The sequence below is a fragment of the Lipomyces chichibuensis genome, assembly GCF_038497645.1.
Source record: "Lipomyces chichibuensis strain CBS 12929 unplaced genomic scaffold V1513scaffold_32, whole genome shotgun sequence".
NCBI lineage: Eukaryota > Fungi > Ascomycota > Lipomycetes > Lipomycetales > Lipomycetaceae > Lipomyces > Lipomyces chichibuensis.
The window spans coordinates 114,668-129,119 of NW_027117484.1; the positions used below are offsets into that span (position 1 = coordinate 114,668).

At 47.0% G+C, this 14,452-nt stretch overlaps 5 protein-coding genes across 5 annotated transcripts; 2 read left to right on the top strand and 3 right to left on the bottom strand.

Annotated features, from left to right (window-relative positions):
- Positions 1-787: 787 nt before the first annotated feature.
- Positions 788-1,995, top strand: V1513DRAFT_459948 (succinyl-CoA synthetase-like protein; the record flags this gene model as incomplete). The annotated part of the gene is made up of 6 exons (XM_066899797.1): positions 788-894; positions 917-983; positions 1,041-1,134; positions 1,186-1,294; positions 1,349-1,429; positions 1,482-1,995. 6 exons carry the CDS (start codon positions 788-790, stop codon positions 1,993-1,995), a joined length of 972 nt encoding a protein of 323 aa, XP_066752014.1.
- Positions 1,996-2,242: 247 nt separating this feature from the next.
- V1513DRAFT_449863 (uncharacterized protein) lies at positions 2,243-4,180 on the bottom strand. Its single transcript, XM_066898734.1, has 2 exons — positions 3,750-4,180; positions 2,243-3,691 (listed from the first exon to the last, which is right to left on the bottom strand). Exons 1-2 carry the CDS (start codon positions 4,082-4,084, stop codon positions 2,581-2,583), a joined length of 1,446 nt encoding a protein of 481 aa, XP_066752015.1. The 5' UTR covers positions 4,085-4,180; the 3' UTR covers positions 2,243-2,580.
- Positions 4,181-4,365: 185 nt separating this feature from the next.
- On the bottom strand, positions 4,366-6,674 carry V1513DRAFT_449866 (uncharacterized protein). The gene is made up of 3 exons (XM_066898735.1): positions 6,426-6,674; positions 5,259-5,975; positions 4,366-5,205 (listed from the first exon to the last, which is right to left on the bottom strand). The coding sequence occupies exons 1-3, from the start codon at positions 6,559-6,561 to the stop codon at positions 4,841-4,843; spliced, it is 1,218 nt and encodes a 405-aa protein (XP_066752016.1). The 5' UTR covers positions 6,562-6,674; the 3' UTR covers positions 4,366-4,840.
- A 545-nt stretch (positions 6,675-7,219) lies between these two features.
- Positions 7,220-12,849, top strand: V1513DRAFT_465917 (P-loop containing nucleoside triphosphate hydrolase protein). Its single transcript, XM_066900057.1, has 6 exons — positions 7,220-7,451; positions 7,590-7,698; positions 7,764-7,896; positions 7,951-8,140; positions 8,193-12,373; positions 12,422-12,849. Exons 1-6 carry the CDS (start codon positions 7,426-7,428, stop codon positions 12,481-12,483), a joined length of 4,701 nt encoding a protein of 1,566 aa, XP_066752017.1. The 5' UTR covers positions 7,220-7,425; the 3' UTR covers positions 12,484-12,849.
- V1513DRAFT_449874 (uncharacterized protein) lies at positions 12,603-14,424 on the bottom strand. Its single transcript, XM_066898736.1, has 7 exons — positions 14,252-14,424; positions 14,135-14,192; positions 13,899-14,070; positions 13,690-13,836; positions 13,531-13,640; positions 13,255-13,475; positions 12,603-13,197 (listed from the first exon to the last, which is right to left on the bottom strand). The coding sequence occupies exons 1-7, from the start codon at positions 14,277-14,279 to the stop codon at positions 12,893-12,895; spliced, it is 1,041 nt and encodes a 346-aa protein (XP_066752018.1). The 5' UTR covers positions 14,280-14,424; the 3' UTR covers positions 12,603-12,892.
- Positions 14,425-14,452: the final 28 nt, after the last annotated feature.

A 14,452-nucleotide genomic window follows, 5' to 3' on the forward strand; every position in this document is an offset into this window, starting at 1 on the left:
ATCGGATGCTGGCCATCTAGAGTGGAACGCGTCGGAAGCATGTTGACTTGTGCCGTCAACTAATGGAGATGCCGACAAGAATACTCGACTATGAACCATATAATAATATCAGATTAGGAGAGTCTGGACAAATAATAATAGTAAATAATATTTTTTTTCCCACAAATGTGCAAAAAGATTGAAATATAATCATAAGTACGGACTTTTGTATGAATCACCGTTGTGAGCGGGACCTGGTAAGGACAAGTTTTGGGCATGCGCTAAGTAGAAGGCACGCTTCCGCAAATGTCAACTCTCTTAAGCAGCCGCTCATCGCCAACTACTACCACTTTTCTCCCGACCAACCCTCAATTTCCCCGGCCCATTATTTCCATCCCAAACCATGATGTCTCTCAGAAATTCCCTTGCGAGACAAGGGTCCAAGTATGTGACCTTTTTTTGCCGCATTTCCTTTTTTTTTCCGGACGCAATTGCGCCAATTGGAGGCCATTTTCTCATTCAACAAACAGGGCTCTTACATACGCGCCGCGACGAGCATTCAGCTCGTCCTCGTCACGTCTTGACTACTCCGACACCATCAAGAACCTGAGGATCAACTCCGATACCAAAGTCCTCTTCCAAGATAAGTGCCGCATTTTGTTACTCGACACTGGGCTGAAAGTACGATTGGATTTGCTCTGAGGTTTGGTACTGGTCGTACAGTCGGTGGGAACAAAGGAACCAATAGACAGCAATGAGCCCGCTGTAATCCAGCTTAGAGCCTGCGTGTTATATGGTGACATATGAAATGTTGCCGTCATCGCTATTGCTTCCTGCCTCGCCTTCACGATCTGTTGACCTCGGAACATTGTTCGACCATCTCCTCATGATTCATTCCAGCTCATTTACAGTTAAGTCCATAGAAGAATACTGACAGTTTTCTACGATTTACAGGTAAACAAGGTACTTTCCATGCTACGCAAGCAATAGAATATGGAACAAAGGTATGTTAGTTCATCCGATTAGAAGTCTTGCAAATATCTAACCGAACCAACGTTTAGGTCGTTGGTGGAACCAACCCGAAGAAGGCTGGCCAGACTCACTTGGGATTGCCGATTTTTGCCACTGTCGATGAGGCTGTGAAGGAGACTGGTGGTATGGTTGGGTTATGCTGAGACTAGTTGAGAAACCAGTTAATCATATTAGCGACCGCGTCGGCCATTTTCGTTCCCCCTCCTCTTGCCGCTGCCTCGATCGAGGAGGCTATCAAGGCTGAGCTTCCGCTGGTCGTTTGCATCACCGAAGGTATCCCACAGTAGGTTCCAAGTTTCCATCGGAGTGATTTTTGAACAAGTCTAATGGCATCTAGGCACGATATGGTCCGAGTTGTAGACATGTTGAAGACACAAAGCAAGACTCGATTGGTGGGTCCCAACTGCCCTGGTATCATGTAAGCTCTATTAATATGTATTCCTCACGGTGACAGCAGCTGATGGTAACAGTGCTCCTGAGCAGTGCAAGATTGGTATCATGCCATCACACATCCACAAGCGCGGTAGAATCGGCATTGTCTCTCGATCGGGAACGCTCACGTACGAGGCGGTCAACCAGACCACCAACGTCGGTCTCGGCCAGAGTCTCGTAATCGGCATCGGTGGTGATCCATTCAGTGGCACCAACTTCATTGATGCCTTGACGGTCTTCCTTGATGACAGCGAGACTGATGGAATCATCATGATTGGTGAGATCGGTGGAACGGCCGAGGAGGATGCGGCCGAGTTCTTGAAGGAGTACAACTTGACTCGTGCACAGCCTAAGCCTGTGTGCTCGTTCATTGCTGGTGTCTCTGCGCCACCCGGCCGTCGTATGGGACACGCTGGTGCCATTATCTCTGGAGGTAAGGGCGGTGCCAGCTCCAAGATTGCTTCTCTCACTGCTGCTGGTGTTGCCGTCGAGAAGTCGCCCGCTCGTCTAGGCAAGACCTTGTACGAGGAGTTTGTTAAATACGACCTGTAGGTTTCGCGTTTCGTACATTACAGATTGGACTGGCTAACGAAAATCTAGTCTGTAAATGGTTTTCACGAGTGTCGGATTTCCTCTATCGTACGTTGCTTGTTGTGTTGTATAAACTGTGCCACGTGTTGTAGCTTCAAAGATCCAAGTTATGATACACAAGAGTATATTGTTAATGCTTAAGTCGATGTTGCCGCCAATTCGTGAAGTTGTAAAATTCATATTTGATACTTTTAGTTTTAAATAGTTTTGATGATATAGAACATTTTGATATACTAAGTTCAGACAATTATCTCTTGTGCACTGGCGGGCAGTAAGAAAGTAAATGATAAGGGGATGAGATTACAAAATATATCGTATGCATTGTTGCCATCTGATTAAAAATTTGCAGAGTATGGTGAATTGCCCTATGGTTTGATAGAGCGACCGGTATTGATGAATTGCAAATTGTTAAAATTATAATCCATTGACTCTAAACCGACAGAACTTTTCATTTTTCCTAAGCCTGTGACGTTCATTACTCTTTTATATTATTGCACATTTATGCGTTAACCCGAATGTACAGCAAGAAAACACCGAATTTAGCGTTTAGTAGAGCAGCCTAGTCATAATCCTGAATGGCGTCCGCTCGAGCTTCTCGTACAAATCGCGAATATCCGCAGCATCGACCTGCGAGATATCGGCCATTAGATACGCAATATCACCTCTCGAGTCAGAGTACTGCTTGTCGATATTGTGTTCGGCGAAGATCTCGTTGACGGTGCGCAGGACACCGGGGACATTGGAATGGACGTACAGTACGCGTACGTGGTTTTCTTCCTCGAGCGTGAGCGACCGAAGCGAGACTTCGGGGAAATTAACAGCGCCAATGGTCGTACCCTCGTTGATGTACCTCACCAGGGCCTGGCCGACCTCGATACCGATTGCGCTCTGAGCTTCCTCGGTGCTGCCACCAACGTGCGGGGTCAGTATGATGTTGTTGAGCGAGCGGAGTTGCTCGGCCCAGGTGTTTAGCGCGGTGTGGAACGTCGGACCATTCTTTGCCGGTTCGTTCGGGTAAACGTCGAGTGCAGCACCAGCGATCTTGCCTGAGTGCATGGCGTTGATGAGAGCGGGGATATCAACTACGGTGCCGCGGGACGCGTTGATTAGATAGCTTCCGTGCTTCATCGCTGCGAACTGTGGAGCGCCGATCAGGTTCTCAGTTTCGGGTAGCGCCGGGACGTGGAGGGTGATGAAATCGGCTTCGGTGAGAAGGTCGTCGAGAGTAGCGACCTGCTTAGCCATACCAAGCGACATGATCGGGATCACGTCGTAGTAAATAACGGACATACCCATCGACTCTGCCAAGACACTCAACTGCGCGCCAATGTGTCCGTATCCAACAATACCGAGCGTCTTGCCGCGAATCTCCCAGCATCCGGTGGAGACCTTGCTCCATACACCGTTGCGCATTTCATTGGAGCGATCTGTGAACTGCCTGGCAAGCGCAATGATCTCCCCAATCACGAGCTCAGCAACACTGCGCGAGTTGGAGAACGGGGAATTGAAAACTGCGATGCCGTGCTTGGCGGCATATTCGATGTCGACTTGGTTCACGCCGATGCAGAAACAGCCGATCACGACGAGATTGCGAGCTTCCGCGAGCACTCTAGCAGTCAGTTTTGTTTTCGAACGGATACCGATGGCGTGGACGTCGCTGTTAGCGTTAGTTAACTGCCTGTCTCGGGCGTGTAGATCAACTCAATGGAACATACCGGATCTTCTCAATGAGCTCGTCCTCGTTCAGTGAAGTCTTGTGGAACTCAACCTGATAACCCTGCCGGTTGAGGATGTCGACCGCGGTCTGGTTGACGTTCTCAAGCAGCAGGATTTTGATGTCTTCTGTCGCGAACGGCTTCAGAACCTTCGGAGGTGGAAGCTTCATCGAGGAGCGCCGGCTCGAAAGTGGAAAGTAGGACTGAGGAGGCGAGCCGGAGAAGTGAGAGGGCGACGCGGCTGAGAGGAACGAGGTTTGCGGAGAGGTGCTCAGCTTGACAGAGTTCTGGAGCCACTGCGAGAGGTCGCTGTTGATGATCTTCGGGGATGTCATTGTTGTATTGTCTTGCACTATGTGACTGCGGTTGTGAGGGATCTAGTGGAAAATGGGTGAGTAATATAAGAAAATATACGTTCTTTAGTCTCTTCTCCCGGGGGAAAATAGTCAGAGTCCACTTTCAAAACTCAAAAAAAATATGTCCCGCCGCCTCGAACAGCAATCCCGCCGCTGTGGCGCAGCAAATAACGCCATTCGTGGCAGTGCATTGGGCAACGCCAAAATTCTGTTTTGATCTACACACATCATCCTTAGAATGCCAGCCAGAACTGGATCAATTCATCTTTCGACACGATTGCAAAATATTCTATTAATTTATCCCCAGGATACAACGTATTGACGGAAATTGAATATGTGTAGCTTCTACACGCTCATCATGAAATCAAATTACATACGATGCCTACATTAGTCCCATACTCATTGACGGACAGACTTCAAACAAACGCGCCTATTTTAATGTTGCAGGCCAAGCAATCTCGGAAGTTTGCCAGACAGTTTGTACGGCACCGTTGACTGCATCGAATTCAACAGATGCGATAAATATATCCCATTTTAGCCCCGTTACACTACCACGATTACATACTAATAATCAAGCATCAAAACCACGGCGGCTTAGAAAGGTGAGATATCGTCAAAACCAACAAAAAAACACATTATTGACAACAAAACGCAATCAAAATAAAGAACAGAACCGCAGTTATATAGAGACTGTAAAACGTCGTATTTAATGAGAAATGATGGCAAAATCTACATTTATGACTGCTTGCACTCAGCAGCCTCCTGCTTCGGCTTTGCGTCTCCCTCCTCATCCGAATCATCTTCGTCGTCATCTTCCTCATCGTCGTCGTCTTCGTCTTCGTAGTCCTCCAAGTCGTCCGGATCTAATTCGTCAAGCTCGTCGTAGTCCAAGGCTTCACCAGTATACCAGTCGACCGCCCGTGGGATAAGTTTCTCCTTGATCTCCTCACCAAGCTGGTAGTCGAGCTGTAATCTCTCCTCCAGGTCTTCCGGAATTTCCTCTTCGTCATCATCGTCTTCAGGAGCAATTGGAGGGCTAAAAAAGTTGAAAAAGCTCTCGATCGGGATGAGCTTCTCAACAGTACGAGTAGCCTTGGTGTCTGCATATTTCCGTCAGCATAGATGCCTCATATTTCCACATCGTTTTACTTACGCTTATTTCGCTGCTTCTTCTTCTCGACTCGGACAGTCAAGTTCTTGCCATCCTTCCAGTCAATTTCGTCGCCAACTGCATGGTCGTAGATATAATCGCCATCAAAGGTGGTCTCGTCTTGGTAGAAATAAGTCTTGGTGATAACCTTGTTGCTGAAGAACTCATTCTCAGCAAACTGGAACAATAGCATGAAACCAGGCTGCTCGATAAATTCGACTCGAATATCGGACAAATACTTCAATGCCTCCTCGTCTTTATCAGTGATGGTTTCAGCCAAAGCAGGAACGTTCTTGATCGCAGTCAGCCAGAACTCGGGAACACCCTTCGCGTCCTTGGGGATTGGAGACTCCTGCTCTTCCTCATCCACTCCCGCTTCTTCTTTCTTGAGGACTTCTTCATTTTCATCCGCTTCCTTGCCAGCGGCAATCTCCTCTTCAGTGGGCTCGACATCGCCTGCCACTATCATCGCACGTCGCACATACAAGGGCTTGTATATCTCTGCGTACTTCTTCTCAAGCTCGAGGATCTCTTTTCGGAACTCGGACTCAAGAGTAGCGTGTTTCTTCTGCAACGCCTTGAGACCACTAATCCTCTCTTTGACTGGTCCCGGAAGGGACTCAATGTAGCCGGACGAACGTCCAACAAGAGTGCCGAGCTTACCCTCAATCATCGAGATCAATGCAGGGTTGTTGGCCAGTCCGGCGACAGCAGCTTTATCTGGTAGAAGCATCAGTGTTGATTCACAATCTCAAAAAGACAATTTCTGCAAATCAAAAAATGGAGCCTGCAGGCAATTTATCCGAACGCTAGTATTATTTGCGATATGTTGTGGGTAACCCGTTGAGACCAAAGTTGTACCGCTCCCAACAAAGCAGGGTTCGAATGTGCGCTCCAACAAACTATCACCCGACGCCGCTCTCAAAACCGTTGCTAACCTCCAGAAAATCCAAGACATTCCGAGAGTATAGAAACCGCTTGAAACCCCGGCCATTTCCTTTAATACTAAATAGCATTCCAGATGACTGGTGGTCGATGCTTTTCGGCAATGCGATGTAAAATCTTTCAGACTTGCACCACGTTCGCACGAAATCGCCGCTCACAACATTGCCAGCACACCCAACATATTTGATCTGCAGAATTGCACATAAATACAAAAAAAATACATACCCTCTTCTTGGATAGTGGAGACGCTGGGCTCGGTTGCACGCGAGGCGATGTAGGTGTTCGATGCGGGGGTGTTCTGAGGGGTCGGAGCCGCGTTGGCGAGATCGCCGATGCGCCTGTTTCTGATCGGCTCAGCCATTGTTACTGTGTGCGGTCGAAGCAGGAGCTGAAAGCACGTAAAACTAAAGAAAATCAGAACCTGATAGTCGGGATCGGTGAGATATAGATCAGTTCGATGAGAGAAGGAGGCGATGGAGGCGAAAAAAAAAGCCTGTTGTGAAGATTGTTGGGATTGTCCACGGGCGGGATTGTGTTGTCTTGGGGCATCAGTATACAGAACGCCGCAGTAAAAGTAGTGCATGGACCGGCGCCACAGGCACCAGAACAGCATTTTGACTTGTATCCGGGTAACCCACGCGTTTCTGTTCAATGCCGGGAAGTGGCTGGTCTTTGTGCCCCACAAACGTGATGTCTGTGCCATTTCCATCGAGTTGAGTTGCATGTGGGGTTGTAATTGCGTAGCTTGGACCGCTAGGCGTCTACCAAATGAATCGCCGCGAGTTGGTGGCGGTACATCTGCATCTCTGAAAGACGATTGCGCTGTATTCGCACAGGAATGTGCAGCTAGTGCCTACAATTATGGTACCTTGGAAACAAAAGTAAGATTATCTTATGTGGGCATTAACACTGTAATGCGGCGGCCCCTGGCCGTGGAACGCAGACCAGAACAGAGCTGAACTTCTCGCTTGTGCCCCTTTTTCAGCAGCACCTGCATTTCATAGAACGGTGCGAACAGACACAACGCGTCTTCGCCAACCTATTTGCTCTAAGGTTCTAACCCGTGTGTCCGCTCTGTTTGGATTCTCTTTGACAAACATTATTGTGGTTGTTGTCGGCCCGCCTAGTCCTCTTCGGCTTGCCTCTCTTTGTCCATCCTCTACTGTTCTTTTTCCAATATATATATCTAAACTGTCCTTTGCCGTGAAGGCAATTTCTCCTAGCCATGGTCTCCCATTTCGAAGTCGGAACGTATGTACAATGTATCCCCTTCGCCATGATTCCTGTCATTCTGTACAATGGATCTTGTCACGGATCTGAAATGCCAATGACAGTCGGCTATTTTTGGCAACAATCGCAATGAACGCCTACTAACCCGTTTGTTGATAGGAAATGCTGGCAACCAGACGAACAGGAGGGTTGGGTCCAGGCTGAAGTCACTGCGAAAACCATCGAAGGCGGCAAGATCACGCTTGAGCTTACTCTCGAAAATGGAATTGTAAGTCGGTTCGTTAATGTCATTGTCGTTGATCGCGGCCGAAGACTGACATGCGGTTATTGCAGACCAATAATGTCACATGCTCCGAAGAGGATTTCGAAGACGAGAATTCTCCCAGCTTACCTCCACTCTGCAATCCTCCAATTCTCGAGGCAAATGAGGATTTGACAAACTTATCCTATCTAAACGAGCCTGCTGGTATGTTCAAGTTTTGCCAATATTAGTGATCAGTCCTCATTCCGACAACTGTAGTCATGCACGCAATTCGCATGCGATACCAGCAACTCAGCATTTACACTTACAGTGGTATCGTTCTGATAGCAACAAATCCATTCCAACGAGTGGATTCCTTGTACTCGCCAGACATCATCCAGATGTACTCAGGAAAGCGCCGAGGCGAGCTGGAGCCACATCTGTTTGCCATTGCTGAAGATGCTTACAGGTATTTTCGGTTACCTTACCTCTGCCATGTACATCTACTAATAATTGCACAGATGCATGATTCGGGACAACAAGAATCAAACAATCGTAGTGTCTGGGGAGAGTGGTGCTGGAAAGACCGTCAGCGCTAAGTTCATTATGCGATATTTCGCTACCGTGGAGGATGTCGATAAGCCTCGGAGCCGAAAAGGCGGCAAGTCCGACAGCTTGAGTCAGACTGAGGAACAGATTTTGGCGACAAATCCAATTATGGAAGCGTTCGGTAACGCAAAGACCACTCGAAACGACAATTCCTCACGATTCGGAAAATACATTGAAATCTTGTTTGATTCGAATCCCGATATAGTTGGTGCAAAAATTCGTACCTATCTTTTGGAGCGGTCGCGACTGGTGTTCCAGCCCGCTACCGAGCGAAATTATCATATTTTCTATCAGTTATGTGCCGGTGCAACTGATGAAGAGCGAGAAGCACTAGGATTACTCCCAGCGGAAGAGTTCCAGTACATGAACCAAGGTGGTGATGCTGTGATTCCCAACGTCAATGATGCTGAAGAATTCCAGCTGACCAGAAACGCGCTTACTACAATTGGCATTGATAGCGAGACACAAACAAAGATCTTCCAGATTTTGGCCGCGTTGCTACATATCGGCAATATCAGTATCACTGCCGGGCGGACCGATTCAAATTTGTCATCAACTGAGCCGTCTCTCGTCCGGGTGTGCGACCTCCTCGGCATCGACTCGTTTTCGTTCGCGAAGTGGATCACTAAAAAGCAGATCATAACCCGCAGCGAGAAAATTGTCACAAACTTGAACTATAAGCAAGCAATTGTCGTCCGTGATTCAGTTTCCAAATTCATTTACTCGGCCGTGTTTGACTGGCTTGTTGCGATCATAAACCGAAGCCTGGCCCCGCCAGAGATCGAGCAGGCCGCCAAGTCGTTTATCGGCGTGCTCGATATCTACGGTTTCGAGCATTTCCAGAAGAATTCTTTCGAACAGTTCTGTATCAACTATGCAAACGAGAAACTTCAGCAGGAGTTCAACCAGCACGTTTTCAAGCTTGAGCAGGATGAGTACGTACGTGAGGAGATTGAGTGGACATTCATTGAGTTCTCCGATAATCAGCCCTGCATTGATCTCATTGAAGCGCGTATCGGTATCCTATCCCTCTTGGACGAAGAATCCCGCCTTCCTTCAGGTTCAGACGACTCCTGGATTCAGAAACTATATACAAATTTTGATGTTGAGAAGCACAAAACATACTTCAAAAAGCCTCGATTTGGCAAGACTGCCTTTACTGTTCACCACTATGCTATGGACGTTACTTATGATTCCGAGGGATTCATCGAGAAAAACAGAGACGCTGTTCCAGATGAACATATGGAAGTTCTCATGGCGTCTAAGAACGAGTTTTTAAAGGAAGTGCTAAATACATCCATCGATGTCGCCAAAGCAGAGCTTCCACAATCGGCTGTAAAGCAAGCTCCAGGAAAGCGACTTGGCGCAGCGTCAAATCGCAAGCCGACCCTTGGTGGCATTTTCAAAGGCTCCCTTATCGAGCTTATGAGCACAATTAATTCCACCAACGTTCACTATATTCGATGTATCAAACCGAATGAGGCGAAGGAGGCATGGAAATTCGAAGGACCTATGGTTTTAAACCAGTTGCGGGCCTGCGGTGTTTTGGAAACTATCAGAATTAGCTGTGAAGGTTTCCCGACTCGTTGGACGTTTGAGGAGTTTGTCAGCCGATACTATATGCTTGTGAACTCTTCGTATTGGGAGAAACCAATCCAGGAAATGGCGTATGCTATCTTGTCCAAGGCCATTACGCAGCCGAATCGGTACCAGCTCGGTAAAAATAAGATTTTTTTCCGGGCCGGTATGTTGGCGTATCTTGAGAATCTGCGATCTCAGCGGTTGAACGAGTGCGCAGTCCTGTTGCAGAAGAATCTTAAGAAGCTGTATTTTCGGAACAGATATCTCGAGATCCGGGGGTCCATCATCGCATCGCAGGCCTCTATCCGTGGATATTTGGCGCGGCGCAGGGTCGAGAAGATTCGACTCACCGCGGCTGCGACGAAGGTTCAAACTGCATGGCGTTCATACTCTGCGCGGAAGTCGTTTCTCGAAACGCGTCGGGCGGTGGTCAAGACACAAGCTGTTTTGCGTGGATATCTCGTGCGCAAGAGCTTGCTTAAGAGCCAACAAAAACGTGCAGCGATTACGATTCAAACTACCTTCCGAGGATACGTTGCGCGCAAGTCATACACCGATTTTGTTCGGAAAGTTGTTATTGTACAGAGCTTGTATCGACGGCGGCAGGCACGGAAAGAGCTTCTTGCGCTCAAGGCTGAGGCACGGTCCATTAATCACTTCAAGGAAGTGTCCTACAGACTAGAGAACAAAGTTGTCGAGCTCACACAATTACTTGCAACACGGACACAGGAGAACAAAAAGTTGGTCTTACAGATCGAACATATGGAACAGCAATTGTCGTCGTGGCAGCAGAAGCATAATGAACTCCAAGAGTACGTCAAGGAGCTTGAGACCGACGCCGGAGCCGTTAACGACCAGATGAAGCACGCACAGGACCTCGAGACTAAGCTGGAAGATATGACCGAGAAGTACAGTCAGGCCATTACTAAATTCCAGAATCAAGAACTCGAGAGCGAGGAAATCCGAAAGTCGCTGTCCAGTAAGACTGTCGAGCTTGGGGACGCATTGCAGGCGGCCAAGAAGGAGAGAGTTGATGCTGAGTTATCATTAAATGAGGAGATTCAGAAGCTGAAGGATGAAATTCAGCGTCTTGCTTCTCGTGGTCCAGCCAATGGGTACATGAATGGTGATAGTCAAATCAACGGCATCGCGAACGGTATGATATCACTCCAAGGAGGCAAGAGTAGCAGGACTCTTAAGCGACACAGCGTTAACAGCGCCGTTAAAGATGCTGAGGTTGGCCTTTTAACTCCGAAGAACTTCAATCCGCGTCCGGCATCTTTGGCGTCGGCACCAGTTGTGTCACCTGGATATTTTGCCGCGTTCGGGGACTCCGAGAAAGACCAGTTCTTCCAGCCTCTTAACATCGATAATGAGATTGAGACCATTCTGGACAGGCTGGAAGACATTCAGCTTGAAGTTGTCAAGGGTCTCATTCAGACACTGGTTATTCCCCATCCATCAGGCCAGAATCCTATGACTGCCAATGAGGTTTTGTTCCCTGCGCATATCGTCAATCTCGTCACGTCTGAGATGTGGAGATTGGGCTTCGTCAAGGAATCTGAGCTATTACTGGCCGTTGCCATGCAGACGATCCAGGAACAAGTGATGTCCTATGAAGGCGAAGAAATCATCATGCCCGGTACTTTCTGGCTATCTAATGTTCACGAGATGCTGTCATTTGTGTGCCTGGCTGAGTTGAACATTGTAGAGAACGAACAGACAACTAACATGGATCCTGTCGAGTTTCAAGAGTATGAGCGACTTGTCGGAATGGTCAAGCACGATCTCGAGAACCTTGAGTTCAACATTTATCACACCTGGATGAAGGACCTGAAGAAGATTCTTCACAAGATGATTGTTCCGGCGGTTATCGAGTCACAGTCACTTCCTGGATTCGTCACGAACGAGGGAAGCCGATTCTTGAGCAAGGTTTTGGGGACTTCTGGACCAAGCTACACCATGGATGATTTGCTGAACTTCCTGAACAGAATCCATAAGGCTATGAAGGTGTACTATTTAGAGGAGGAGGTTGTTCGACAAGTCGTCATGGAGCTCTTGAAGCTTGTGGGTGTCACCGCTTTCAACGATCTTCTGTCCCGCAGAAACTTCTTGTCCTGGAAGCGTGGTCTACAGATTAGCTACAACATCACGCGTATTGAGGAATGGTGCAAGAGCAATGACGTGCCAGAAGGTACATTGAAGCTGGAGCACTTGATGCAGGCGACTAAGTTGTTGCAACTCAAGAAGTCAACGGTCAACGATATTGAGATTATCTACGACATTTGCTGGACCTTGACTGCGTCACAGATTCAGAAGCTTATTAGTCAGTACCAGGTTGCGGACTACGAGGCGCCAATTAGTTCGGAAATTCTCAAGGTGATTGCAAAGAAGGCGATTATTGCCGATCAGGATGTGCTCTTGCTCGAGCAGGTGCCATTGGATGACAGCGGGCCATTCGAAATTGCTCTCCCACGGCAAATGACGGTTTTAGAGACATACATGCCGGGATGTAAGTTTCTCCATGTTTTTGCATGAATTGTTATTCTAATATTTGCAGGGCTACAAGTACCAAATCTTCGTCGACTTACCGAACTAACGGCGAACAATTCGAGGAATTAATAAATTACCTGAGACAGTAATTCGGGATGGTTCTGCGAAATAAAATTGTTTTGGCGTTCGTAATATTTTATCTTGAAGGATTATTTGATATGATTTAAAATTGTATAGATTTGCTATGTGATTCTTCGATACATATGCTTTTTTTGTTTGGTTGGTTTTTATTCTGCCTTCTGTTATATTGTAAGCACTTTCCTGCTTCGCGTATATTTGATTGTATTTCTTCACCTGTATGTACTATTCATGGTAGATAGACGAGATGTTGATTTCATGGTTGTTATGATTGATGAAGATTATGATTTGTAGTGATTTCCTTTGTCAGTTTGGCTCATTATAATGTGTCCCTTCGCATAATTTACATATTACAATACAAATATCTCTATAAATCTCAATACCACGCTGATCTGTATCCTTAGAGACTGTATATCGGAGCAGTAGAGCTATCCCCATCAAAGATGACCCAATTCTGAATTGGCTGCTCCCGCTGTCCGAGATAATTCAATATATCCTGCGCCAAAACTCCACCCAAGATCGCGGCAATTGGTGACAGTTCGGTGCCGATGTTACGTGCGAATGACGCTGTAAATCCAGGTGACACAATCCCGACAGGTAAGCCGAAATCGCGGCACGCGTCGACTACAAGGTGGTGAAATTGCGCTAGATCAGTTTCGCTTGTTGGCTTCTGGGACCCTGTATCTTTATGGAAATTCCACATTGCTAAATACCATCAGCTTCACTCCCAAACATTTCGAATTCAAATACAAATCTATCGACCTTTAATTGCAGGCAACACTGGAGATATTTTCATTAAACTTCTTGGTCGAAGTTTGCTTAGATTGTCGGACTGTAAGGATGCTGAAAGTGGTTTATAAGTTTCCTGTTTCGTGACAATTTCTTTAAGTTTTGGACCTTCCTTCTTCACGATGACATCGATTATCGACCTGGTTGCTGATTCTGGACCAGGTTTGATTGATATGTTTGATTTTTCGCGTTCACTAGATCAGTTGAGTTTCCAGAGACGTTGCATTGGTGCAGAGTAATGGAGCTTACATTGAAAATGTGTGCTTAATGAGATCGGCGAAAATATAACCATACAGACCAATTGACGTCCCAGCATAAAATGGCTTGGAATTCTGTCGACATATGTCGTTGATGGATATCTAGAGCCAGTCAGGCACTAAACTGATTGTTCTCGAGTATGCAACATACCAGATCGTCGACCTCCAGTTCAGTGGCCACAATAATGTCAAATTTGGCATAGTATTCGGCTGTCTTTTCCATGAAATTAGAAGAATCGGCCGAAACGACAGTTCGGGGATTGAGCTTCTGTATCCGTGCAGCTGAGGCCTCGGCTTTCTGCATGCCATTCAGTAATTAGCAACTGACTTCATGATATAGTTAAACACACAGTATCTTACATTCGATCCGATATCTGACTCCTCCAGCAAAAACTGGCCACCAAGGTCCAAGGGACTAACTGTTTGGCAGTCGAGCACTGTGAGTGATCCAATTCCAGCCAAGACGATATTCTTCGCAACTTCATTTGCTAATGCACCTGTGTTGACAAGCAGGACATTTGCAGCTCGCATACTGTAGCATTGTCAATAATGAGTCATTTGAGAGCAGCTGGCGCTGGCAAAGCAGGTGACAGTACCGTGCTTGGGCAGCTATACCCCATAATCGGATCTGTCGATCGTATAACGCGATCTCCTCTGCTGGTAGTTAGCAAGTGGCATCTATGTCAGCAGACTACTTGTGCAATATCACTTACCAGAAGATATCAGTTTTTCTTCCGTCATGGTGAATCTTCTGGTGGATCAATAGTATTCCATCGCGTTTGTCAATTGACGCGGCGAAACTTGGGCTCAAAACCGTAGACTAAATGCAGTCTCGAGTTGCGTACTTTTTGTCATAAGTAGTGTCCTCGTTGGATTAGGGTTTATCGTTGGGACTTATAGGCCTTCGGCCCTAG

What these genes read in the sequence shown, in the direction of transcription:
- V1513DRAFT_449863 (XM_066898734.1), bottom strand. Translation starts at nt 4,084, where the DNA reads ATGACATCCCCGAAGATCATCAACAGCGACCTCTCGCAGTGGCTCCAG. An exon ending in GAGCTCATTGAGAAGATCCG is followed by an intron (nt 3,692 to 3,749) that starts GTATGTTCCATT and finishes TAACGCTAACAG; the next exon opens with CGACGTCCACGCCATCGGTA.
- V1513DRAFT_449874 (XM_066898736.1), bottom strand. Translation starts at nt 14,279, where the DNA reads ATGACGGAAGAAAAACTGATATCTTCTG. An exon ending in AGAAAAACTGATATCTTCTG is followed by an intron (nt 14,193 to 14,251) that starts GTAAGTGATATT and finishes AACTACCAGCAG; the next exon opens with AGGAGATCGCGTTATACGAT. An exon ending in AGTCAGATATCGGATCGAAT is followed by an intron (nt 13,837 to 13,898) that starts GTAAGATACTGT and finishes AATGGCATGCAG; the next exon opens with AAAGCCGAGGCCTCAGCTGC.
- V1513DRAFT_449866 (XM_066898735.1), bottom strand. Translation starts at nt 6,561, where the DNA reads ATGGCTGAGCCGATCAGAAACAGGCGCATCGGCGATCTCGCCAACGCG. An exon ending in CTCCACTATCCAAGAAGAGG is followed by an intron (nt 5,976 to 6,425) that starts GTATGTATTTTT and finishes TGCTTCTACCAG; the next exon opens with ATAAAGCTGCTGTCGCCGGA. An exon ending in GAAGAAGCAGCGAAATAAGC is followed by an intron (nt 5,206 to 5,258) that starts GTAAGTAAAACG and finishes GGAAATATGCAG; the next exon opens with ACACCAAGGCTACTCGTACT.
- V1513DRAFT_465917 (XM_066900057.1), top strand. Translation starts at nt 7,426, where the DNA reads ATGGTCTCCCATTTCGAAGTCGGAAC. An exon ending in TTACTCTCGAAAATGGAATT is followed by an intron (nt 7,699 to 7,763) that starts GTAAGTCGGTTC and finishes CGGTTATTGCAG; the next exon opens with ACCAATAATGTCACATGCTC. An exon ending in ATTGCTGAAGATGCTTACAG is followed by an intron (nt 8,141 to 8,192) that starts GTATTTTCGGTT and finishes ATAATTGCACAG; the next exon opens with ATGCATGATTCGGGACAACA.